The sequence below is a fragment of the Mobula birostris genome, chromosome 25 (genome assembly GCF_030028105.1).
Source record: "Mobula birostris isolate sMobBir1 chromosome 25, sMobBir1.hap1, whole genome shotgun sequence".
In the NCBI taxonomy this organism is placed as follows: Eukaryota; Metazoa; Chordata; class Chondrichthyes; order Myliobatiformes; family Myliobatidae; genus Mobula; species Mobula birostris.
The window spans coordinates 16,826,311-16,851,522 of NC_092394.1; the positions used below are offsets into that span (position 1 = coordinate 16,826,311).

Genomic DNA, 25,212 nt, shown 5'->3' on the forward strand with positions numbered 1-25,212 from the left:
AGATCACATGACTGACATTCACTCAAACAAAAAGACAGAATTATCGGACATTCACTCAAACAAAAAGAGAATGGAAAATATATTGGTTTTTGTGCTATTTGTTTTGATATGTGTGTCACTATCATTTAGGTAGCATTTGTAATGCTCCCAGTGTGGTAGTGAAGGGGGTGCTAGTCACTCTTACTTCCATCTTCCACCACTGGCTAACAGTCTCGCGGAAAGGCGAGCTGCGTGTGTAAGTGTCTCCCTGCCAGTACATAGCCTCTCCAACAGCAAGCCTCATGCAGTGCCTCCTCGCCGGCGACACACGGGAACTGAACTCCTTTCGGACTCGGGCTGAACTACAGAGGACGGGGAGGAGGTCTGGTCCCTGCACACAGGCCCACCAGTGTGTGGACACGCCCTGGTGCTCGTGAACCAGATCCCCAGCTACGGGTAAATAGCCCCACTGCCCTGTTGACAGCCTCGGGAGAGACGAAGGCTACGGGAGTGAACCCAGACAGCAAATCCGGAGTGGAGCCCTAAGGTGGCTGGATGTTATCGTACATCCTTCCAGCAGCTCCTGCAGCCAAGCTGGTGCCAAACGTATTGCTTCATAAGCTTTCCTTTAGACTACACTGGTGAGGCTGAGAGGGGATCTTGATGACTGGGCATCTCAGGATCTCCATACCTTCCGCCCAGGCTTGTGACGATGATCATCACCCATTGTCCTTCCAGACAGATGGATGCCAACCATAACTGCCTCCAAGAGGATGATGTTGAGCCACCTCCTTGAGTTGCTGCTGTCTTATTTGTGTGTGTGTCTCTCTCTCTAAGATACTTGGGTCACAGTCACGTGGTCACATTTCTTCCCCATTCTGATGTCTGGTCCGAACATCAACTGAACCTCTTGACCATGCCTGCATGCTTTTACTTGCAAACACGTGATTGGCTGGTTAGATTTTTGCATTAACAAGCAGGTGTACAGGTGTACCTGAGTGTGCACAAGACAGAAGGGAGGGTGCAGGGGAACTGAGGTGGACAGAAGTGAGGGTAGGATGGGTTAGGATTGGGGGGGGTGTCGGGATGGGAAGTGGGTACTGTAGAGCACAGACACCAACCTACTGATAGAAAATAATTTCAGGAGGACTCACATTTTCCCATGTGCTTTAATTTGTCCCTGAACAAGGCATCATCAAGTGGTACACCGCTTGCTTCAGCAACACCAGAGGCACCAGATTCGGCTGCAAGAAGCAGAGGAAGGAGTTAACATTTGCCTCCAAACACTTGCCTCTCACATCATTCTGGCTCTTCGTCACAGCAATAAGGCACGCCTGGCCCCAGCACACAAACCGCTGGACTGCTGCCAGTTACTTCCATTCGTTTCAGTGCTGTCAGCACATCCGACCTTAAATTATTCTAAAACGACTGGTCCTGACTGTAGTTAAAATTTCATCTTATTTCTTTATATCAGCTCAAGGGTGAAATCGAAGTAAATTTCAGTGACGTCTTGGAAGGGGCCCTTATTTCACCTGCCTTCTGGAACTTTAATGAAAAGTTTAAGGCAGCACGCTGACCTATTTTGAGTACATTCGGAATTAAGGAATTGGCCTCCACAACGTGTTAATGGGGGTGGCATTGTATCATAGCGGTCAGCAGCACGCTTTACAGCACGAACAATCAGAGTTCAATTCCTGCCGCTGCCTGTTCTCCCCGCGACCGCATGGGTTTCCTTGGGGTGCTCCAGTTTCCTCCCGCATTGCAAAGATGTTCAGGTTAGGGTGAGTAAGTTGTGGGCACGCAATGTTGGTGCCAGAAGGACTATGAGACTAGCGGGCTGCCCCCAGCACAAATCAGAACGTGTTGTTCGTTGGCGCAAACGATGCATTACGCTATACATTTCAATGTATACGTGACACGTAAAGCTAATCTTTAATCTTTATCACAAACAAGAGAAAAGCTGCAGACACTGAAAATCCAAGCAACACACACAAAATGCATCCTGCCAAAGGGTTTCGGCCCGAAAAGTCGACTGTACTTTTTTTCTATAGATGCTGCCTGGCCTTCTGAGTTCCTCCAGCATTTTGTGCGGGCTGCTTTAATCTTTGTGACCAGATAATCTGTATTAAAAATATCAGAGGAGGGATAAACTTCGGCCATTTTCTGGATCTTCAAAGTGGTCTGATGGAATCTGGAGAAGGCAGATGCAGTTCGAGACTCAGGTGCCACCTGAAAACTACAGCGTCGGATGCTGCAGCATTCCCCAGTATTCCGCAGGAGTGTCCGCCTGGGTTCCTGTGCTCAGATCTCCGCAGTGAGAAACCAAATCCACGAGCTACTGACTCAAAAGCACTGGGTCGTAGTTAACATGGAAACCACAGCACAGTTGGGGGCTCCGCGTGGGGATATCATCCTGAAATGGGATCACTGACAATTTTGTTCAAGGTTACTCTTTCTTCTGCTGAAGACGTACTGGGAAAGGTTACAAGCAGTTCAGCTCTTCGAGCCAGGATTGGCTCATCTCAGGCAACGAACAAGTAGTATTGTGTGTAGTTTTGGTCACCTACCTACAAAAAAGATGTAAATAAGATTGAAAGAATGTTATAAGATTGGATAGGTTACAACTGTATTCCTTAAAAAATAGAAAATTGAGAGGATATTTTGATAGAGGTATATAAAATTTTGAGGGGTATAGGTAGGCTAAATGCAAGCAGGATGTTTCCACTGATGTTCGGTGGGACTAGATTTAGAGGTCAAGGGTGAAAGGTGAAATGCTTAAGGGGAACATGAGGGGAAATTTCTTCACCCAGAGGGTGGTGAACTTGTAGAACAAGTTGCCGGCACAAGTCGTGGATATGATTTTGATATCAACACTTAAGAGAAATTTGGATAGGTACACGGATGGCAGTTGTATGGAGGGCTATGGAGGTGCAGGTTGATGGGAATGGTACAGCACGGACTAGATGGGCCAAAGGGCCTGTTTCTGTGATGTAGTTTTCTATGACTCTATGCAGGAGGAACTCAGCGGGTCAGGAAGCATCTGTGGAGGGAGTTGGACAATGGGTTGGGACACAAAGTCAAAGTGAATTTATTAACAAAGTGCATATATAGTCACCATATACTACCTTTTCTTGCAACTGAACCAGGCTAGAACTTCATCTGGAGTCCAGACAGGGGGTCCTGAACTGAAACATCAACCGACCATTCCCTTCCACGGATGCTGCCCGACCCGCCGAGCTTCTCCCAGTTTCCTACGTCTCCACCGTGGCTCAGTTCAGGGCTGGTTTATCAAGGGGGGGGCAGGGTCACCTTGTGTGGTGGCTGATTCAGCCAGGTAATGTAATGCTGCTAAGCTCAGATAATGTTCCAGCATTCAGTTTCCATCCCAGGGAATGATGAGGAGATGAGATGAGGAGGAATTTCTTTAGCCTGAGGGTGGCGAATCGGTAGAATGCATTGCTACAGATGGCAGAGGAGGTCCAGTCATCGGGTACCATTAAAGCAGAGGTTGATAGGCTCTTGTTTAGTAGAGGTGTCAAAGGTTACGGGGAGAAAGCAAGTGAATGGGGCTGAGTGGGAGCTAAATCAGCCATAAAGTCAAGATTCTGCAGATACTGGAAATCCAGGGCAACAGATACAAAATGCTGGAGGAACTCAGCAGGTCAGGCAGCACAAATAGAAATTAATAAACAGTCGACATTTCAGGCCTAGACCCTAAATCAGCCATGATGGAATGGCAGAGCAGACTCCACCTAGTTCTGACCCCCATGTCTCATGAAACCAGCTAATGGGCCACAGGTCCACCGGTCAGTGCTAAGAGCCTCCTGGCGGGCGCAGGCACTGCGGGGCCACTCACACCTCCTCAACCGCCCGTGCAAACGGCCACATCCGGGGCAGTCGTCAGCCCCGAGCTCTCTGCAGCAGCTGCCTCGTGAACAGCCGCCAGCTCATCACCATCTACTGTAACACTGTGAAATTTATCAGAAGGAGCACAGGCTGATGAATTATTAGCAGCTGAACAGATCTCATTAGGCAGACAGCACTAAATCACTATGAGGTAGTAATGGCAAATTATAAGCCTAATAAATCACAGGGGGCAAAAGTTGACGTCTGCATTACCTGGAACCGCTGAAGGCAAACTGATGCCATCGCTGGGCAAAGACTCAATTGCACTGGTAGACTTTGATTTCTTAGATTCATACTTGAGCCGATCTGAAAAATAAAACTCACAGTTACAGTGACCAGCGGGATCTGGAAAGATTGGGTATGGGCTGGAATGTAGCGGGGCCCAGGCCCAGAGAGTATCGCTGTGGTGGGGCCCAGATCCGAGTGCGGGGGACGACCTGGCGTTTGGACCATTTAAACGCCAGGCCAAGTGGCCTGAAGAGGCAGGGTGTCGGGACCGGAGACAAGGGTTGGGACGGGTTCTGCTCCGTGATGTTTACTCCGCTCTCCTCGGCACTGAGGCTGTGCCCCGCTCTGGCCGCTCAGCGCTTTTAGTGTCTGTGAGCTTCCCAGCGCTTTGCCCCGCTGTGTGATCAGCTGAGGCTACGGCCCTACTCCAGGTCTATAGAATCAATTTTGCTCTGAATGATGTTGCTTGCTTTTATTATTTGCGCAATTTGTTTCTTTCTCTCTCTTTCTGTGCATTAATTTTTTTTTAATTGGGTTTTTTCGGGTTTCTTGTTTAGTGGCTGCCTGTAAGCAGACAAATCTTAAGGTTGTATAATTTATTATAAACTTGGATGATAAATGTACTATGGACTTTCGACTCCTGTCCTATGGTTGGGTTTTCTGCTTTTCTAAAATATGCACAACATGGAGATTACAAAGAGTGGTGCGCAAAGCAAAAAATATCCAGTGAGCAGCTGTTCAGCGGGTGAAAATGCCTTGTTTAAGAGAGAAGTTTGAGGAGAATGGCCAGACAGGTTCAAGCTGACAGTAACTCAAATAACCACTCATTACAACAGTGGTGTGCAGAACAGCGCCTTGAACGCACAGCACGTCAAACCTTGAAGTGGATGGATTAAAGCAGAAGGCCATGAATATACCTAATAAACGAGGTACCTAATAAAGTGGCCACTGAGTTCAATTTGGAGTAAGATTTCTAGCTTTATTACTTTCTTGTGTTAGAGTATTGGGTCTTGAGGACAATCACAATGCCCTAATTATCTTCGTACTTCAGACGAAACAATTTAGGGCTGAAATTTAGGAGACAGAGGGTGTTAGGAGTATTGTTTCTCGGATTCAAGACTGGAAATGTGCCACGGGCACTGGTGCTGGGTCCCCTGTTGTTCGTCATACATATTAACGATTTAGATAACAATGTAGGTGACACGACTAGCAACTCTGCAGAGGACATCAGAATCACAAGTGTGGTGGACAGCAAATACAGTCATGAAAGTTTACAGCAGGTCCTCGATTAACTGGGAAAGTGTACGGAGGAACGGCAGATGGAATTTAACTCAGACAAGTGCAGAGTGATGCAGCTTGGGGAAATAAAATCCAGGCAAAATTAGCACAGTGAAAGCAGGACCCTATGGCGTATCGTAAAACAGGAATACAACTCCATAGTTCCCCGAAAGTGGTGACTCAGGTAGCCATGGTACCATGATAACGAAGCAGTTTGCACAACATTATCGCAGCTCAGGGCATTGGAGTTCGGAGTTCAACTTCAACCTCATCTGTATGTCCTCCCCATGGAATGTGGGGTTTCCTCCAGGTGCCCTGGTTTCCTCCCACAGTCCACAGACATACTGGTTAATCAATAGGTGAATTGGTCATTGTAAGTTGTCCCGTGATTAAGCTAGGGTTAAATTAGGGGTTGCTGGGCAGCGTGCCTGGGAGGGAGGGGTAGATGGAAAGTGATGAAGGCGGCATATCTTCACTGAATGGAGATTTGAGTACCAGCCAGGTGATTTACATAGGTTTATAAAACCATTCGGGGCACAGAGAAGATAGAGTGCCATTGTTCCTTCTCCAAGATTGGGAATCTAAAACAAGAATGCATAGCTTTAAGGTAAGAGGGGAAATATTTAAAGGCAACTTGAAGGGCAAGTTTAATGTTGCACTGTGGTACACTGGCTTGATGTCTTGATGTACCAAATGAATTCTGCTCCCAATCTTATGGAAATTACATTTTAATTTCAGTTTGGGGATGTGGCCATGCTGGTATCTTACTGCCCTTGAGAAGATGGCAGTCAGCAGGAATCTCAAACCCCTGCGTCCATCCGGGATACCTGCAGTGGTGTAGAAATCAGTGCAGGAAGCAAAATGTAATCAGAGCCCCCTGTCCCAAGGAGCAGCCCTGGATAGAGAGGCCTACTACCAGGCCGCAGGAGAGCAAGGGGTTAATAGGAAAGACTAAGAGGGAATGTTATTCCCAATCCCGCAAAGGCTCGCTGGGATTTGCCTCTCGCCTACCCTTTTCCAGTGCCAGCAGGAAGTCGCGGTTCCTCTGCAGCTCCTTCATGAACTCTTCGTTCTGCAGGAAGAGCGCAATGCGCTCATCCTCCAAGTACTGCTTCAGCTTCCGCTCCTGGTCAGCCGACCCACGTGGCTCCGGGCCCGTCCCGGCCTTGGCCTTCTGGGAATTCTGTAGGGAGGGAACAGCAAGGGGATCATCTCCAACACCAACACACATCAGCCCTGGGTTTCTGTACCCTCTGCCCGATGGGAGAGCGGAGATGAGAGAACATCTGGGTTGGCGATGACGCTGGCTGCTTTACTGAGGCAGCGAGGAGTGGAGGCGGAGCAAATGGAGGGGAGGCTGGCGATGTGCTGAACTGGGTTCACAGCTCTCTGCAGTGTCTCGTAGCCACAGGCAGAGCAGTTGCCGTACCTAGCAGTGATGCATCAGTGGCATTCATAGCAAGAGGATTCGAGTACAGGAGCAGGGAGGTACTACTTCAGGTGTACAAGGCCTTGGTGAGACCACACCTGGAGTATTGTGTGCAGTTTTGGTCCCCTAATCTAAGGAAAGACATTCTTGCCATAGAGGGAGTACAAAGAAGGTTCACCAGATTGATTCATGGGATGGCAGGACTTTCATATGATGAAAGACTGGATCGACTAGGCTTATACTCTCTGGAATTCAGAAGATTGAGGGGGGACCTTATTGAAACGTATAAAATTCTAAAGGGATTGGACAGGCTAGATGTAGGAAGATTGTTCCCAATGTTGGGGAAGTCCAGAAGAGGGGTCACAGCTTGAGGATAAAGGGGAAGCCTTTTAGGACCGAGGTTAGGAAAAACTTCTTCACACAGAGAGTGGTGAATCTATGGAATTCTCTGCCACAGGAAACAGTTGAGGTCAGTTCATTGGCTATATTTAAGAGCGAGTTAGATATGGCCCTTGTGGCTAAAGGGATCGGGGGTAGGGAGAGAAGGCAGGTACAGGGTTCTGAGTTGGATGATCAGCCATGATCATACTGAATGGCGGTGCAGGCTCGAAGGGCCGAATGACCTACTCCTGCACTTATTTTCTATGTTTCTATGGAAAAGGTGCTTTCTGTGAAGCAGTGACAAAAATTGGTAAGAGCTAGTGCTGCTGATTACGTTTGCTACACTGGGTCCCAGTAGAGAGATGTCAGGGGCTGGTGGAAATTCCGAAAGAGGGGCAGACCAGGAAAGCAGGAAATCCATTCGTCACGTGTTCACAAACATTTGGAAGCCCGACTGTCCATGACAGGGGTGCCTCGTGGCCTCATGCTGCAGGGCCAGTGAGGGCCCTTTTCACAAGTGCTTGAGACCAAAAAGGATATAAGAAACACTGAATACAAGAGATTCTGCAGTTGCTGGAAATTCAGAGCAACACGCACACACAAAATGCTGGAGGAACTCAGCAGCTCATGCAGCATCCAAGGAGGGGAATAAATAGTCGACATTTCAGGCCAAGACCCTTCATCAGTCCTGAGTTTTATTCCCCTCCATTGATGCTTCCTGACCTGCTGAGTTCCTCCAGCACTTTGTGTGTTGCTCTTGACTACTCCTTGCTGGGATGCACCCAGGGCCTCGTGTTATAACAACAGAAACAAAACCCAGCTCACCTGCACCACATCCAACTGCTGTGGTAAAATTCGCAGAAAGTCGTCAGGTAGGTTACCAAGTAACGGAGGGTTCCAGTTCCGGTACCGTCGCTGTGACTGGCTCCCACTAGAGTTCTGGATGTCAAGCCTGCAAGCAAAATGGAGTCCAGAATTCAACATCAAATCGGCTGAGCTACACATGATATATTAATGCAGGTCTGACTTCATCGGTCCCTTAGTGCTTGTCAGGTGTGGCTGGGAGCTCAGCTACAGAGAAGGGAAACTCTGATCTCAAACTTCCACTATACCCACTCATGGGGAAGGCTTCTGGAGTGAATCCCAAGGAGCCAGAGTCCCTAAGGCAGTCCTACGCCGAGTTCAACTCCTGCAATGCCGCTGGTGCTAAACTCTTGCCGGTTTCCGCCGTTCTTTCGGGTTCATCAGCTGCGCGGAAGAGGGGGAGCTTGCCACGTGGGCAACAGCTTGCTCTCCATATCGTATTGCCCCGACTTGCGCAGCGAACGTAGGCAGCTGGAACACTGTGCCACACTGAGAGTCAACCACATCCGTGGGCCTGCACTCAACGTAAGCAGAGGATGGCCGAACTCCTTTCCTTATGTGGTGTCGAAATTCAGTCACAATTACTGAGACCAAGCTTTTAACGTCATGTATGAGTTAATACACCCCGGAATCACTTCTGAATGGCCCAGATCTCCAGCTATCAGTCCAATAGTTAACCACTCTGCCACTAAGTAAACTCTTCATGAGACTCATGAAGTGGGGGGGGGGGCATAGTTTAACAGGGGTCACGTGGCAACCTGGTGTTACATGGAAGCCACTGCCCACAGTGCAGTCGGTAGGAAGTGGGGATGACCCGAGACTGAGTGAATGCGAGAGAGATCCGCAATGGACGGAGTGGTCCTAATCAATACCTCAGTCCATTGTAGTTAATGGTCATTGGTCATTGTGTTAATGGACCGTTTTGTTTTTTTTTCCCCAATTGTGTTCCTTCTTGTATATTTTTTCCAATTTATATTTGCCTTGTTGCTTATTCCAGTTTGTTTAAACAACACCCACAAAATGCTGGAGGAACTCAGCAGGACAGACAGCATCAATGGAAAGAGTGCAGCCAACGTGTTGGGCCGAGACCCTTCAGCAGGACTGGAAAAGAAGATGAGTCGTCGGAGAAAGATGAGTCCTCCCATCCTGTTACTTGTAAAAACTCCAACCCCTTCTCTCAATTCCTCCATCTCTACCACACCTGCTCTCAGGATGAGGCTTTTCATTTCAGAACGACAGCGGTGTCCTCCTTGAAAGAAAGGGGTTTCCCTTCCTCCACCATCAACGTTGCCCTCAACCGTACCTCTTCCATTTCACACAGTCTGCCCTCACCCCATCCTCTCATCGCCCTACCAGGGATAGGGTTCCTCTTGCCCTCACCTACCACCCCACCAGCCTCCATGTTCGGTACCTAATTCTCCATAACTTCCACCATCTCCAGCAGAATCCCACCACCAAGCACATCTTTCTCTCCCTCCCCACTTTCTGCTTTCCACAGGGATCTCTTCCTACGCATCTCTCTTGTCCATTCGTCCCTCTCCAATGATCTCCCTCCTAGCTCTTAACCTTCAAGCAGAACAAGTGCTACACCTGCCCCTACACCTCCTCCCTCACCACCATTCAAGGCCCCAAACTGTCCTTTCAGGTGAGGCGACACCATTTGTGAGTCTGTAGGGGTCACCTACTGTATCCGGTGCTCCTGGTGTGGCCTCCTATATAATCAGTGAGAACAACGCAGATTGGGAGACTGCTTCACTGAGCACCTATGGTCCATCCGCCGGAGAAAGCGGGATCTCCCAGTGGCCACCCATTTTAATTCCACTTCCCATTCCCATTCCGACATGTCAGTCCACGGTCTCCTCTACTGTCACAAAGAGGCCACCCTCAGGTTGGAGAAGCAACACCTTATGTTCTGTCTAGGTAGCCTCCAACCACATAGCATCGATTTCTTGAACTTCTGGTAATGCCCCCCAGCCCCACTTCAGCATTCCCATTTTGCTCTCTCACCTTATCTCCTTACCTGCCTATATCCTTCCTCTGGTGCTCCTCCCCTTTTCTTTCTTCTGTGGCCTTCTGTCCTCTCCTATCAAACTTCCCCTTCTCCAGCCCTGTATCGCTTACACCAATCGACTTTCCAGCTCTCTACTTCACCCCTCTCGGTTTCATCTGTCACCTTGTGGTTCTTCCTTCAACCCCCCCCCTCCACTTTCTTACTCTGATTTCTCATCCTTTTTCCCCGTCCCAATGAAAGGTCTCGGCCCAAAATGTCAACTGTACTTTTTTCTAAAGACGCTGCCTGGCTGTCTGCGTTCCTGCAGCATTTTGTGTGTGTTGCTTGGATTTCCAGCTTCTGCAGATTTTCTCTTGTTCCAGATTGTTAAATGCTGTTTCCAGTACACAAGTGTACAGGAGAATGAAATAATTGCTACTCTGGATCCAATGCAGCACAAAAAGAATCACAATTAAGATAAACACAATAATAAAAACACATAATAAATATAAATACATGAGACAGCTTATACACACAGGTTGAGTTTATGTCCATTAAGTGGTGCAAGGCACAGGAGTGTCAGTAAACAAGGTGACTGACAGGAAGTGGTGAAATAGTGGTGGTGGGGATGTGGAGGGGAGGCTTAGTGGGTGGAGGTGTTGATCAGCCTGACCTCTTGGGGAAAATAACTGTTTTTGAGTCTGGGGTCTTGGAGTGGATGCTACGTAGCCTCCTCCCTGATGGGAGTGGGACAAATAGTCTAAGAGCAGGGTGGGGCTGTTTCCCAGCACCTTTCTTTGTGCATGTCCTCGATAGCAGGTCGGCATTGGGCAGTTTTGATTACCCGTTGTAGAGCCTTCCTGTCTGCCACAGTCCAGTTTCCGCACCCAGCAGTGATGCAGCATGCTAGGGTGTTCTCTACTGTGCATCCGTGGGACGTGCTCTCCACAGCCTCCTCAGGAAACAGAGGTGGAGAAGGAGAGACCCCACGTGCTTCAGATCCTGCTGCAGTAAGATTCCATTTACATCTACTTGTGCACATGCAACAAACATGACTTTGCCCATTAAAACGTCGCCCACAGGGGTCGAGCTTACCGTCGAGGGGGCAGAGGAGGGATGTGCGGATACTGTCGGTCAAATACGTGCATGTCGTAGGCAGGAGGAGAATATACAGGAGGGGCTTCCTCATCAGAACTGTCCGGCTCCAGCGTCCTCTCCAGGATCTGAACGAGAGTGGGGAGAGAAAAGGAGGAGGTTAAGATGACATAGGAATTTAATGGGCTGGGGGCCTTGGAAACAAGCACAAGATCATCAATTGTAATCTGTCAGGACCAACTGAAGGAAAGCTCATCGGGTAAAGGGAATCTGACAAGTTTATATTCTGTTTGGTGAAGGCTGAGCACAAAGTATCATTGCCATTGTTTAAGGAGACCTCCCCTTAACGAGCCTGTCCAATTACACCCAAGTGACCAAATAAACGACACGTCTTCGGAATACAGAGTATCCAGAGGAAACCCATGCAGTCATGGGGAAAATGTAGGAATTCCTTATGAACCTGAGTCACTGGCGCTGCAATAGCATTGGCCAAAACACCACACTGCTGTGCCACTGCTCCCTGTCACGGTACCCCAACTACCACACCACCACTCAAGCTAGGGACATCCGGTCACATTAACACAGGGGGCAGGGGTGGTCACAACACAATTATTACCCCATCAGTCTGAACTATACGCAAAGTTCAAGACATGAACTGGCCACAGTTTACCAAGCGTGGCTAGTCGATCACTTTTATCACCCTCATCCCGACATCCTTGATACGCGAACAAGATCATGAATATTCAGCTGCTCCAAAATTAGGGGTGAGAAATTCCCCAATCCCGCCATCTATTTTATGGACAAACCCTTTCTGATTTCACTTTTAAACCAATTAAAAAATTCTTCTACATTCTCCCCCCCACCCCCAGAGGGACTTGTTTCTCTGTATAGACGATCAAATCCTTCAACACATTTACATAAGAGACTCCACAGATGCTGGAGATCCAGAACACACACACACACGCACACCCACGCGCACAATGCTGGAGGAACACTCTGCCGGTCAGGCAGTGTCTATATCTATAGAAGGGTTTCGGCCTGAAACGTTGACTGTTTATTCCTCAAGATCAGGGGTTCCCAACCTTTTTGATGCCATTAGCCAAAACCAATGGGAACCCCTGCTCGAGGTGATGCCTGACCTGCTGAGATCTTCCAGCATTTTGTGTGCGTTGCTTCAATATATTAAGATCACAATTTGACCACTCCTCTTTGTTCTGATTTAAGATAGATGTGTTTCAGATTTACATCTTTCCTCAAGCCACTGATCAATGAGGAAAGATCTGCCAAACTCACTATCCCTTCCAACACCCTGATGATCTTCAAAACCTTGGTCTTGACTTGGGAAGGCAGGGAGATGGTCACCATCTGAGGTATGGCAAGGTTTGATATACCTGAAATTTAATGTTACATTGGGTGGTGGGGTGGAGATATGCCTTTACCAAAGGAGGTGTAAAGTACTGCTCCCATTCACCACTAGCCTGCAGGTCACCCTCCGGCAAGCCCCTCTGGTCAGAACCATGTGAAGACCCTGACCTGGAGTTACACTCCAACTTCAGTTCTTTGCGGGAATGGGACCCACTCTCAGTGCATTACAACCGGCCGCTATTTGATATCCCAAGGACGCAGCCCGAAAGGCAAGCTCGCCTTCAGGTTTCTGGATTTTCGTGGCTTGGGAGACGCACTGGTTCTAGGCCGGTGCCCCTGACTGAAGCGCCACGGGAGAACACGGAACATCGGGAGCAGCGGGTTAGATGCCAGGGGCTGTGTGTCCGGAGAGCTGTGCCTTTCTGGGGCCGACTCTCTGGGCACAGAGCTCGGAAATAGTGACGCAACAGACTTTTAACATCGTAAATCAACGAGTTGTTTGTTATATCTCCCCTCTCGCTGTGAAATGGGCACATCTCTTTTTCCCTTAGTAGGGAGAGAGCGAGAGAGCGAGACCCTGTGGTATGTCGAATTACCGGGTGAGCAAGCACCCTTTGGGGTACTGCAAATCTGTGTCTTTATTGATGCTTTGCTGTCCGCTTTAATGCTCGGTGGAGGGTGCTGATGCTTTTTTGTTGGTGGGGGTCTGGGGGTCGGGAGGGAGTCGCTGCCTTGCTGCTGCTCGAGTGTGGCGGAGGGAGCCGGGGGGGGGGTACTTTGGGGTTCTAACATTTGACTGTCTTTCATTCTTTGCGGCACTCCTCTGTTTTCATGGATGTTTGCAAAGAAAAAGAACTTCAGGGTGTATATTGTCTACACTTCCCTGACATTAAATGTACCTATTGAAACCACAGGAGCAGGTGGTGGATGGTCATATGAGCAGCTGGTGCATATCACAAGTCCTGGTTTTGCGACTACTGACACCAGGCAGACAATCTCTGAAGAGTGTTGATAATGGCTGGGGTCACCCAAATTGTAAAGACACTGCCCAGAAGGCGGCAATGCCAAAGCACTTCTGCAGAAAATTTGCCAAGAGCAATCACAGTTATGGAAAGACCATAATCACCCTCATCATAAGACATGGCACATAACGAACGAACAAACAAATGTTATTCCAGTAGCAACACACACAAAATGCTGCAGGAATTTAGCGGATCAGACAGCATCTACGGAGCGGAATAAACTAAGATCCACCATAAGGATTCTTCACTCTAATACAGGGGTTCCCAACCTGAGATCCCTGGACCTCTCGGTTAATGGTAGGGGTCCATGGAATAAAAAAGGCCTTTACAGTTGAGGTTAATTATAGAGAATTACTGCCGTGAGAGACGGAAACAATGGTGACGCTCTTTTCATTACATCAGAGACACTGGACGTGATTAGAACCATTATGTGTTTACAGAGCAAACATGTTATAAAAGAAATAAGCACTTACATAGCACAATAACATAATAACACAGAGCCTTATGCAAACGTGGAATATAACACTCCTGATTGCATGAAACAAGTAGTTGATAAACATAGTGAAAAGCTTATCCTTTCAGAGAGCAGATCCCCAAGCAAGGGAACTTAACACAAACACAAAAGATATTCACGACTTACCAACCCACATGATAAAGTTCTCTGTTATTCAGATTGCTTTTATTTTCCAGTAACTTCAAGTACATAATTTTATCAAGTGCTTTCTCGAAATCTTAGATATAAAAGTTGGCATCAATAAGAAGTAAACGTGCTTTTGCCAGCGGGTGGAGAACCTGAGGAGCTCCTTGTCATAGATGGATGTGGAGGATGAGTCATTGAGTAGAGTTAAAGCAGGGATTGATAGGTTTTTGATTAGCAAGGATGTCAAATGTTATGGGTAGAAGGCAGGAGAATGGTGTTAACGGGGAGAAAAGAAATCAGACATGATGGAGCAGACTCAATGGGCTGAATGGTCTAATTCTGCCATCTCTGATCAATTCCATTTCCCTCACTTATTTCTCTACAGCCTATTCTCCCTCACATGCACAGCAACTCTTCCCAGATACACCGCCCACCCAGACAGCAATTTACTGCAGGCAATTAATCGATGGATCAAATGGTCTAATTCCATTGCTGTGTCTCATGGTCTAACAAACCTTCCTGAAAACTTCCACCACGTATTACGTTCAAACAGGAAAGCAGGACTGAGTGGATTCTGTCTGCCTTGGCTCCGAGGGTTGTGTGTGCATCATGAAGGCCTGGACAAGCGTGAGCAAAGAATTGTGGGATATAGGCAAGAGGAATTAGTATAGATTGGCATGATGACTAGCACAGACACAACAGGCCGAAAGGCCTGGATCCACAATGTACAACTCCAGAACTCGCTGATAATGATGCAGAACTCGCTGATAGTGATGCAGAACTTGTTGATAATGATGCAGAACTCTTAAAAAGGAATACAAATACAAACTTTTCATAATAGATATCCTTGCATTTATCATGCCAAGAGGTGGCAGACTTTTGATACAATGATTGAAATATAGTGACAACTGTTAGATATATAGAAGCAATGTTATAAAGTGAGTTATATTACCCACTGCGATGATGAATCTATAAAGATTTCTCAAGGCTTTTCACTTCAACTGAAGCAGCCTATGTATTTCAAGATGCAGCATACATTATATTAATATTTCCTCTGATGTAGTTTATCTGTAGACATTGGGTTCTGCAATCTACCCTCGAGGATAAAACCCTTGAGTTGTCCCTGCCCTGTGTTGAGTGTGTGGGGGTTTTGTTAAACATCCTCCACATGCACCCCCGGTCTTGGGTCCTTGGAGTCCACACACACACTCAGGGTGAAAGTAATCCCGTTATCTGGGTGTTCTAGTGCCGTGGTTGACTGGAAATGGCACTGGACCGAGTGTTAGGTCCCACAGTACCACTTTAAACAACCATCAGGCCACTGAACCGAGTGGTTAGCTTCACTCACCTCAACTCTGAACTGATTCCACAACCTTTGCACTTCCAAGGACTCTACAACTGTGCATTAGGCACATACACCATATCTCGCTAAGGTGCCTAAGACTTTTGCACAGTACAGTAGTAATTTTATGTATTGCACTGCTGCAGCAGAAAAAAAACACTAAATTCCACAATACATGTGAATGATGATAAACCTGATTCTGATATGGGTCTCTGTGGTGGACTGGGAGTGGGAAGGGGGCAGGAAGGGAGAGGGGAGGGAGCAGGAAGCACGAGAGAGACATTCTGTAATGAGCAATAAGCCAATTGTTTGGAATCAAATAACTTTGCCTGGTGTTTGACACCGCCCCTGCACTCCTCCTCTGCCACCTGTCCCACACTCCTCCACCCTCACCATTCCCAACATCCTTTGTTACAAACTCACGCTCTGCTCCACGTTGACAAATACAGTACTGTGCAAAGGTCTTAGGCACCCTAGCTACATATACTGTATGTGTGCCTAAGACTTTCACAGAGAACTGTCTGTGTGTGTGTGTGTGTGTGTGTGTGTGTGTGTGTATTTTTTTTGTATTTACACAGTTTGTCTTCTTGTTTGTCAGTCTTTATGTAGTTTTTCCTTGATTCAATTACATTTCTTTGTTCCACTGTGAATACCTACATGAAAATGTAACCCAGGGTTGTACATGGTGACATATACGTACATTGGTAATAAATTTACTTTGAAATTTGATAGATTAGGGAACATTAAAGCCTTTAGAAACCTAAATGGTGATGTAATTCACTTTACGGCGTGTACTCTCCTACTTATGTAACAGCTGTCACAGCTTTTCGATTATCTTATCAAGTTTTAGTGTAATGTGCGGCACGGTAATGTAGCGGTTAGTGTAACATAGTCATAGTCATATTTTATTGATCCCGAGGGAAATTGGTTTTTGTTACAGTTGCACCATAAATAATTAAATAGTAATAAACCACAAATAATTAAATAGTAATATGTAAATTATGCCAGGAAATAAGTCCAGGACCAGCCTATTGGCTCAGGGTGTCTGACCCTCCAAGGGAGGAGTTGTAAAGTTTGATGGCCACAGGCAGGAATGACTTCCTATGACGCTCTGTGTTGCATCTCGGAGGAACGAGTCTCTGGCTGAATGTACTCCTGTGCCCACCCAGTACATTATGTAGTGGATGGGAGACATTGACCAAGATGGCATGGAACTTAGGCAGCATCCTCTTTTCAGACACCACCGTGAGAGAGTCCGGTTCCATCCCCACAACATCACTGGCCTTACGAATGAGTTTGTTGATTCTGTTGGTGTCTGCTACTCTCAGCCTGCTGCCCCAGCACACAACAGCAAACATGATACTCGTAGAACATCCTCAGCATCGTCCACGCTGTTATCGTGCCAGCAACCTCGGTTCAGTCCCTGCCGTTGTCTGTGAAGAGCTTGTACGTTCTCCCAGTGACTGCATGTGTTTCCTTCGGCTGCCCCGGTTTGCCCCGCATCTCCTGGGTAACTGGTCACATGGTGTAATTGGGCAGCGAGGGCTCGTTGGTCAGAAATGGCCTGTTACCGTTTATTGTCCTATAGACAATAAACAATAGGTGCAGGAGTAGCCCATTCAGCCCGTCAAGCTAGCACCGCCATTCACTGTGATCATGGCTGATCATCCACAATCAGTACCCTTTTCCTGCCTTCTCCCCATATCCCTTGACTCCGCTATCTTTAAGAGCTCTATCTAACTCTTTTTTGAAAGAATCCAGAGAATTGGCCTCCACTGCCTTCTGAGGCAGAGCATTCGACAGAACCACAACTCTCTGTGTGAAAAAGTTTTTCCTCAACTCCGTTCTAAATGGTCTACCCCTTATTCTTAAACTGTGGCCTCTAGTTGCCGGTCGAGACCAGCCTGCAACACAAACGTTCCTTCTCAGCCAATGCCCTCACTCCTGCTTCTCTAAATACGACCCATTTTAAATGCAGGGGACGCTTACTGCTCCGAGTTTGCACGTACATTTTTGAAGAGATTTTCATCCTTCTTGTCGAGCCAGCGAGTTGTGGAAATGTCATCCTGGCAGACTGGAGAACCTGACTCAGTTCAGCCACCCAGAAACGCGGCATCGTCATTTAGCAGTAAGTGACCGGGGTGATGCCAGACCGATTCTATCATACAAACTGGGGTCACTAATATTCTTCAGTGGGGTGGGGCGTGGGGGGTGGGGGGGGGGAACTGCACCCAGCCTGTGAGCCCAAGTTCTCTCCACCACAGTCAGGCCCCTCCCTCTGCTCTGCAAAAGGATTCAACCAACAGTGGAGTTCACTCAAGTCACCATCACAGTGTAAGTGAAGGAGAGACAAAAAGCCGTCCACCCAAGGGGAAATTATACTTCTGTTAAAAATTCAGAACTTTACCCACTTTGTGTGTTAAAATCTCGTGCCTGCAGACCACTCGGCCTTTAAGAAAGCAGCACGTAATAGGCTAGCACCATCCCTGGTGCTGATCTGTACCCACACACAGGCAGCCACGTACAGTCGGCCCTCCTTATCCGCGGGGGATTGGTTTTGGGACCCCCCGCGGATACCAAAAAACGCGGATGCTCAAGTCCCTTACTTAACCTCAGTGCGGTGGACTTTAGAACCCAGGGGACCTCCGGACCTTATTTAACCTGTCTCAGTGCAGTGGACTTTAGGACCCGGTGGAGCTCTGAATCCGCAGTGTGTTTCTGTTCACGAAAATAATCACGATCACGATTGAAAATAAAGTGGAAATAATAAAGCGATCGGAAAGAGGTGAAATGCCATTGGTCATTGGAAAAGCATTAGGCTACAGTTGGTCAACAAATGGAACAATTTTAAAGGATAAAGTGAGAAAGGCCCTGCCCCGATGAAAACTACAATTATTAGTAAGCAACACAGTGGTTTAATTATTGAAATACATATGTTTCTTAAGTGTTTTATATGCATAGAAAGGTAAAATATATACTATATACTACGACAAACGTCTGACTAACTGATGCTAAATAAATACCAGATGTACCTATTCTGACTTATTTAGTAAGAGAACTTCCGTTTTTTTTCGATCCCGATCCACAGTAACCTACACACATCCTCCCGTATACTTTAAATAATCTCCAGATTACTTAGAACACCTAATACAATATAAATGCTATGTAAATAGTTGTTACACTGCATTATTAAGGGAATAATGACAAGAAAAAAAGTCTGTACGTGCTCAAACAATAAGTGCTGGAGAGAGAACTTACGGGTTTTCCCGATCCGTGGTTGGTTGAATCCGCGCATGCAGAACCCGCGGATAAGGAGGGCTGGCTGTGTGTACCTTTTTCCTCATCACTGTCTCTTTCCCCTCCCCGCCCTCTCCAGCTGGCCATCAGCAAGATACTCCTGCCATTGGCTCCACTCCCCTACTACTCAAAGTGCCAAAGTAAATTTACTGCTTCCACCTCCCTCCACCCCGCGGCCCACCTTCCTCTATCAGATTCCATCTTTCCCAGCCCTTCATCGCAATCACCTATCACTTCCCTGCCGCTATTTTCATTCTCCCCTCCCCCTCAACGGCAAGGTAGTGTAGTGATTAGCACAGCACTTTACAGTACCAAGTTACCGGGGTTCAATTCCCGCCACTGCCCCTAGGGAGTTTTCATGTTTTCCCTGTGACCACGCGGGTTTCCTCCGGGTGCTCCAGTTTCCTCCCACAGTCCAGTTGGTAGATTTAATTGGTCATTGTAAATTGTCCTCAGAAGAGTCTAGGATTAAATTGGGGGATTGCAGGGCAGTGTGACCCAAAGGGCCAATTCCACGCTGAAACCAATAAATAAATAAGCCCATTCCCTCTCACCTGGATCCACCTATCACCCGCAAGCTCTTGCCCCATCACTTCCCTCCATCTTTTTATACTAGAGGCGGGAGGAGAAGATGGTAGGGCAACGCAGCAATCTGGTGAAATGATATCGTCTCTGTTAAATAGGGACTGTGGACAATTCTGATTTGATGGAGACAGACATGAAAGCACAGAGGAACATCTGGAGAAATTTCTGAAACGCCGGTTCGCTGCTGTTGTTACTGCGAGATTGAGAATCTTCCGGAGGGAAGGCCCCAAGATCCCCGGCTTTGCCTGCTGCTGGCGACCGAGGCTGAAGTCGAATCGGTAGGATAGAGATGGTGCTCGGTACTCGGTGTCGGAGGGCTGATCGGAGGCTCGAAGTTTTTGGACGACTCAGAGTTGGACTGTGGTCGGGCATGGCAGGGAGAGTTTTCTTCCTTCTCCTGTCTGCGTGAGATGTGGGACATTCGAGAGACTTTGAACTTTTTTACTGTGCCCATGGTTTGTCCTACATCAAGTTATGGTATTGTTGCACTGTTGTAACTATATGTGATAACTATATGGTGTTTGTTAGTTTTTCAGTCTTGATCTGTCCTGTGTTTCTGTGATATCATACCGGAGGAATATTGTATCATTTCTTAATGCATGCATTACTAAATGACAATAAAAGAGGACTGCGTGTCCTCATAATCTAATAATCTAATATAATCTTTCAGTCTAGCTGAAGGGCTTTGACCCAAAACGTCGACTTTCCACTTCCCTCCCCATTGCCACTGGCCCGGAGTTCCTCCAGCTTTTAGTCTTTCAGTCCAAATTCCAGCATCCGCATTATCCTGTGTCCCTGGTGTGCGCATCCATGCCAGCAGTTCCCGGAGGAATGGGAAAAATTCAGAGTGGGGTTGTGATGAAGTGCAACCTCCATCACAAGGAGACAATCCCCAGCTCTCAGAGTCTCCTGTGAACATTGTGGCCATTGCTGTACAAACTATCATTGACACTGGACCTTGCCTCTGCTTGTTCAAATGCCTTCAATGAAGAACCAGGTACCATAACAGAGTGTTTGATATGGTTTATGTCGGTAGCTATTTGGATACTAACGGCAACGCGCGCAGCCTCTTCGGTGATGATATCTGTAATCTGTCAAGTAGGGGACCGTGCACAATTCCGATTTGATGGAGACGGACGTGAGAGTACGGAGGAACATCTGGATAACTTCTGAAATGCCCGCTTCGCTGCCGCTGCTACTGTGTGGTAACCGGAATCTCCGGAGCAGAAGGCCCCGAATCCTCAGCTTTGCTTGTTTCAGCAGCCGGGGCGAGGTCAAAGGCACTCGGCAGAGGATGGCGCTCAGGAGGCTGCATTAGAGGGGCTGGTCGGAGGCTCGGAGTTTTCGGACAGATGGACTCAGTGTCGGCTGTGGTCGGCTGCTTCCAAGGCATCGGCAAGTTGTTGGTGCCTGGAGGTTTATGGCAGGGAGTTTCTGCCTTTTGCCGCCTGCTATCAGGGACTCGGGAGTCGATCGACTCGGGGACTTTGAGACTTTTTTTTACCGTGCCCATGGTTTGTTCTAAATCAAATTATGGTATTGTTTTGCACTGCTGTAACTATATGTCATAATTATGTGGTTCTGTCAGTGTTAGTCTTTGGTTTATCCTGTTTTCTGTGATATTATTCCGGAGAAACACTTGTGTCATTTCTTAATGCATGTATGCATTTCTAAATGACAATAAAAGAGGACTGAGTGTTCTCATAATCTAAAAAATAAGGGCCAGAGATTCAGACTGGGAAATGGTTTAGAATCAGTCTTGCTATTGAATGCACGAGCAGCCTTCGAGGGTCAGGAAGATCTGCTCCTGCTCCAGATGGAGAAGTACATGAAATAATTCAACAGGCTTCATGGTGAATCCACAATGAACACACAACCCTCCCGCCTTGTTAATGACTGGACAGCTCAGAGGGAGCATTGGCAACTGTTGGCTTGTTATCCCACTCTGTCTGTCTGCTGGGTCGGCTCACGCCCAGCCCGGGACATGAACTTGTAATCAAGACAGCGGCTTCAGTAGACACCAGCCAGGGGGTTACGGCCACTGGAAGCGGCAATGATGTTCTGGATTAGGCATGAAGCCAAAGGCTCTCTCCTGGTATGAAGCATGGATGGAAATGAATTACAGCACCTCCATTTGTTAAAACTCAGGTAGTCTGTAGACAAGAATAATAATTGCCAAAATGGGTCAAATTCCCAAGTAAGTAATTTTAAAAGTATTATTCCTTCTTCAGATATGAATGTCACTGGCAAGATTATCTTTCTTTCATATAAAGATATCGAGCATAATAACAGGCCCTTCCAGCCCAATGCACTCATGCCACTGAATTATGCCCATGTGACCAATTAGCCTACTAACCGGTACATCTTTGCAATACGGGAGGAAACCAGAGTGGTCACAGGGAGAATGTATGAATTCCTTAGACAGCCGTGGAAATGAACCCCAACTGCTGGAGCTGTAATAACATTCTTAAAGTTGTTATAGCCAGGGGTGGTAGTGGGGCAAAGCTCCCTGCACCTATTAAATACTCCCAATGGCATGCTTCTTAATTAGCCTCTGACAACCAAGTCCAGCTCCTGGCCTCCACGCGTGGCTTAGCTGCTAAGCCCAGCAGAACTGTTTCTACTGACAGGAGAAGGGGCAAAGGTGGGCTACTGGTGCCTTGAAACCAGTCGCCCACAGGAAGATGGGGCTCGTCAGCTCATCTAGGAGAAGGAAGACTCTGATCTCAAACCTCCGCTGCCTCGCGGCCATACCCACTCACGGAGAAGGCTTCAGGAATAAACCCCAAGGGAACATTCTGGAGCTGGAGTCCCTAAGGCAGTCCTACATTGAGTTCAATGCTGACTGGCAACTCCTGGTACCAAACTGTGTCAGTCTCTGCTATTCCTTTGGGTTCATCAGATTAGTGGAGAGGGGGAGCTTGCTACATGGGCAACAGCTTGCTCTCCACATCGTACTGCCCAGACTTGCGTATCTAGACAGCTAGGACACAATATTCATGGTCAACTCTGACCAACAGAGGCCCTCATGTCACCCTCAATAGCGTTATGCTAACCACTATGCTTCTATATCATATCTGATGTCCAACTGATGAGCAAACTCGCCAATGGTCCTTTGGCATTGGATTATTATTGTCTCTTGTACTGAGATGTAGTGGAAGACTGATTGTCTACCATAGAGGCAGGTCATGCCATACACTAGTACGCTGAGGTAGTACAAAGAAATCAGAAGCAGAATATCTTTGACACAAGAGGTTCTGCAAATGCAGGAAATCTAGAGTGATACACACAATGTGCTGGATGAGCTCAGCAGGTCAGGAGATCACCAATGGATGGAAAAGACAATTGACGTTTCAGGCTGAGACCCTTCATCAGGATTGGAAAGGAAGGGTTACAGTTCTGTCCTGATGAAGGGTCTCAGCCTGAAACATCGGCTGTTGCCTCCCACCATAGATGCTGCCTGGCCTGCCGAGCTCCTCCAACACGCCGTGTGCGTCGCAGCAGAATATAATGCTGCAGTTACCAGGAGAGCGCAGTGCAGGTAGACAACTGAAGTGCTAGGCCCGTGGCAAGGTAGACTGGGATATCAGGAATTCAGCTTTTGCACAAGAGAAGACCGTTTGAGTGTTTGATGATGGTCGGAGAAAACCCTTTCAGCCATTTATTCATGAATGGAGTAGCGAGGACAGCAGCAAAAGGGAATATCCCACAAATTAATAAGGCCAAGGGAATAATCTTCTGTATTCTCATTAATGGGCTGGTTTGCGTTCTCCCCATTAGAAAGGAACCAGGTATTCAAAGATTCAAATTATATTATCAAACTGTGTGTGCAGTAGCAACCCTGAGATTTGCCTTTCCACGGGCAGCCACGAGACCAAGAAAACCATGGAACACATTCAAAGAAAAATGTCAAGCCTCAATGCACACACTTAAAAAAAAGAACACATCGCATGAATGGCAAAAGAGCGAAAAACGCAGAATATAGAAAATCAAAGTCGACAAAACAGTCCAGGTTTGTTCAGATTCTGAATGTTCAGGGATGCTGTCGTGCCAGATTATTCTGACCATTTGTTATCCCCCGGACACCACAAAACTTGATCGCTGGCTTGTTGACTTCGTTACACAATGAGGAACCTTAACAACACTGGAACCATTACAGATCACTTTATATCAACTGCTTTGGGGTAAACAGACTTTCTAACATTCCGTACATTTCCAAGTTCCTTCTAACAGCAGTCTGATCCCAAATTGCACGAGGTGTTTTTTTTCAGTTTACTGCTATTTCCCAATTTGTCTTTCTCTTCCTCTATTTTTGAGCCAACTTGTATTCTTGGCAAGACTCGAGAATGAGCTCATAGTTATTGCTGTTCCTTTCAACAGGCAAGCATGTGTTATATTGCTGCTGTCAAGTCTTTTCACTTGATGAGCTTACAGGAAAACTTTTTTTAAATGTTGTGGGTTTAAGTGGGGTACAACACATTCAAGCCATATGAAAACCTGGTACAACGAGATACTCCGGGCCACAGATCAAGCCCTAATGCAAGCCGTGCAGCTTCTGGTACTTGTTGGGGAAGGAGTGGTCACAACCACATGCAATGGAGAGGTGCTCCCGGTGCGGCCTCCTCTGCATCGGTGAAACCCGACGCAGATTGGGGGACCGCTTTGTCGAGCACCTCCGCTCCATCCGCCACAATAGACAGGATCTCCCGGTTACCACCTACTTCAACTCTGCTTCACATTCCCATTCGGATATGTCCAGACATGGCCTCCTCTACTGCCACGATAAGGCTAAGCTCAGGTTGGAGGAGCAACACCTCATATACCATCTAGGTAGTCTCCGGCCCCTTGGTATGAACATAGAATTCTCCAACTTCCGGTAATTCCCTCCTCCTCCCTTCCCCTATCCCTATTTCACTCTGCCCCCTCCCCCAGCTGCCTATCATCTCCTTCATGGTTCTGCCTCCTTCTACGACCCATTGTGTTTTCCCCTATTCCTTCTTCACCTTTCCTGCCTATCACCTCCCTGCTTCCCCTCCCCCAGCCCTTTATCTTTCCCCTTACTGGTTTTTCACCTGGAACCTACTAGCCTTCTCTTTCCCACCCTTCCCCAACCTTCTTTATAGGGCCTCTGCCCCTTCCCCCTACAGTCCTGACGAAGGGTTCCGGCCTGAAACGTCCACCGATCTTTTCCACGGCTGCTGCCTGACCTGCTGAGTTCCTCCAGCGTGTTGTGAGTGGTGCAATGGAGAGAGGACAACTGAGTGACCTTCATTTTAAGCCGATGATCTTGGACCTTAATTATTTCACTTTATTTAGATATACAGCACAGTAACAGGACCTTCCTGCCCCACAAGTCCGCAATGCCCAAATATACCCAAATGATCAATTAACCTACTAACCCATAGGTCCCTGGAAAATGGAGAGGATATTTCCTATGATGGGAGAGTCTAAGACCAGAGGACACAGCCTCAGAATAGAGGGGTGTCCTTTTACAGCAGAGGTGAAGAGGAATTTCTTCAGCCAGAGCATGGTGAATCTGTGGTGCTTGTTGCCACAGGTGGCTGTGAAGGCCAAGTCATTGGGAATATTTAAGGCAGAAGTTGATAGATTCTTGATTAGTCAGGGCATAAAGGGATACGGGGAAGAGGAAGATTGGGACTGAGAGAGAAAATGGATCAGCCATAATGAAAAGGTGGAGCAGACTTGAAGGCCTATTTCTGGCCCTACATCTTTTGGTCTTAGTGGGAGGAAACTAGAGCACCGGGAGGAAACCAGAGCAGCCGGAGGAAACCTAGGCATAGACGGGAAGAA

The 25,212-nt window shown here is 47.4% G+C and overlaps 1 protein-coding gene across 1 annotated transcript in view; it reads right to left on the minus strand.

Annotated features, from left to right (window-relative positions):
- cuedc1b (CUE domain containing 1b) overlaps positions 1 to 25,212 on the minus strand; it is a 134,137-nt gene that overhangs the window by 16,126 nt on the left and 92,799 nt on the right. The window contains exons 3-7 of the mRNA XM_072243197.1: positions 11,151 to 11,278; positions 8,027 to 8,153; positions 6,403 to 6,574; positions 4,099 to 4,191; positions 1,134 to 1,223 (exon numbers count right to left, since the gene is read on the minus strand). Of these exons, the coding sequence (XP_072099298.1) occupies positions 1,134 to 1,223; positions 4,099 to 4,191; positions 6,403 to 6,574; positions 8,027 to 8,153; positions 11,151 to 11,278 (610 nt within the window). The remainder of the gene's footprint in view (positions 1 to 1,133; positions 1,224 to 4,098; positions 4,192 to 6,402; positions 6,575 to 8,026; positions 8,154 to 11,150; positions 11,279 to 25,212) is intronic.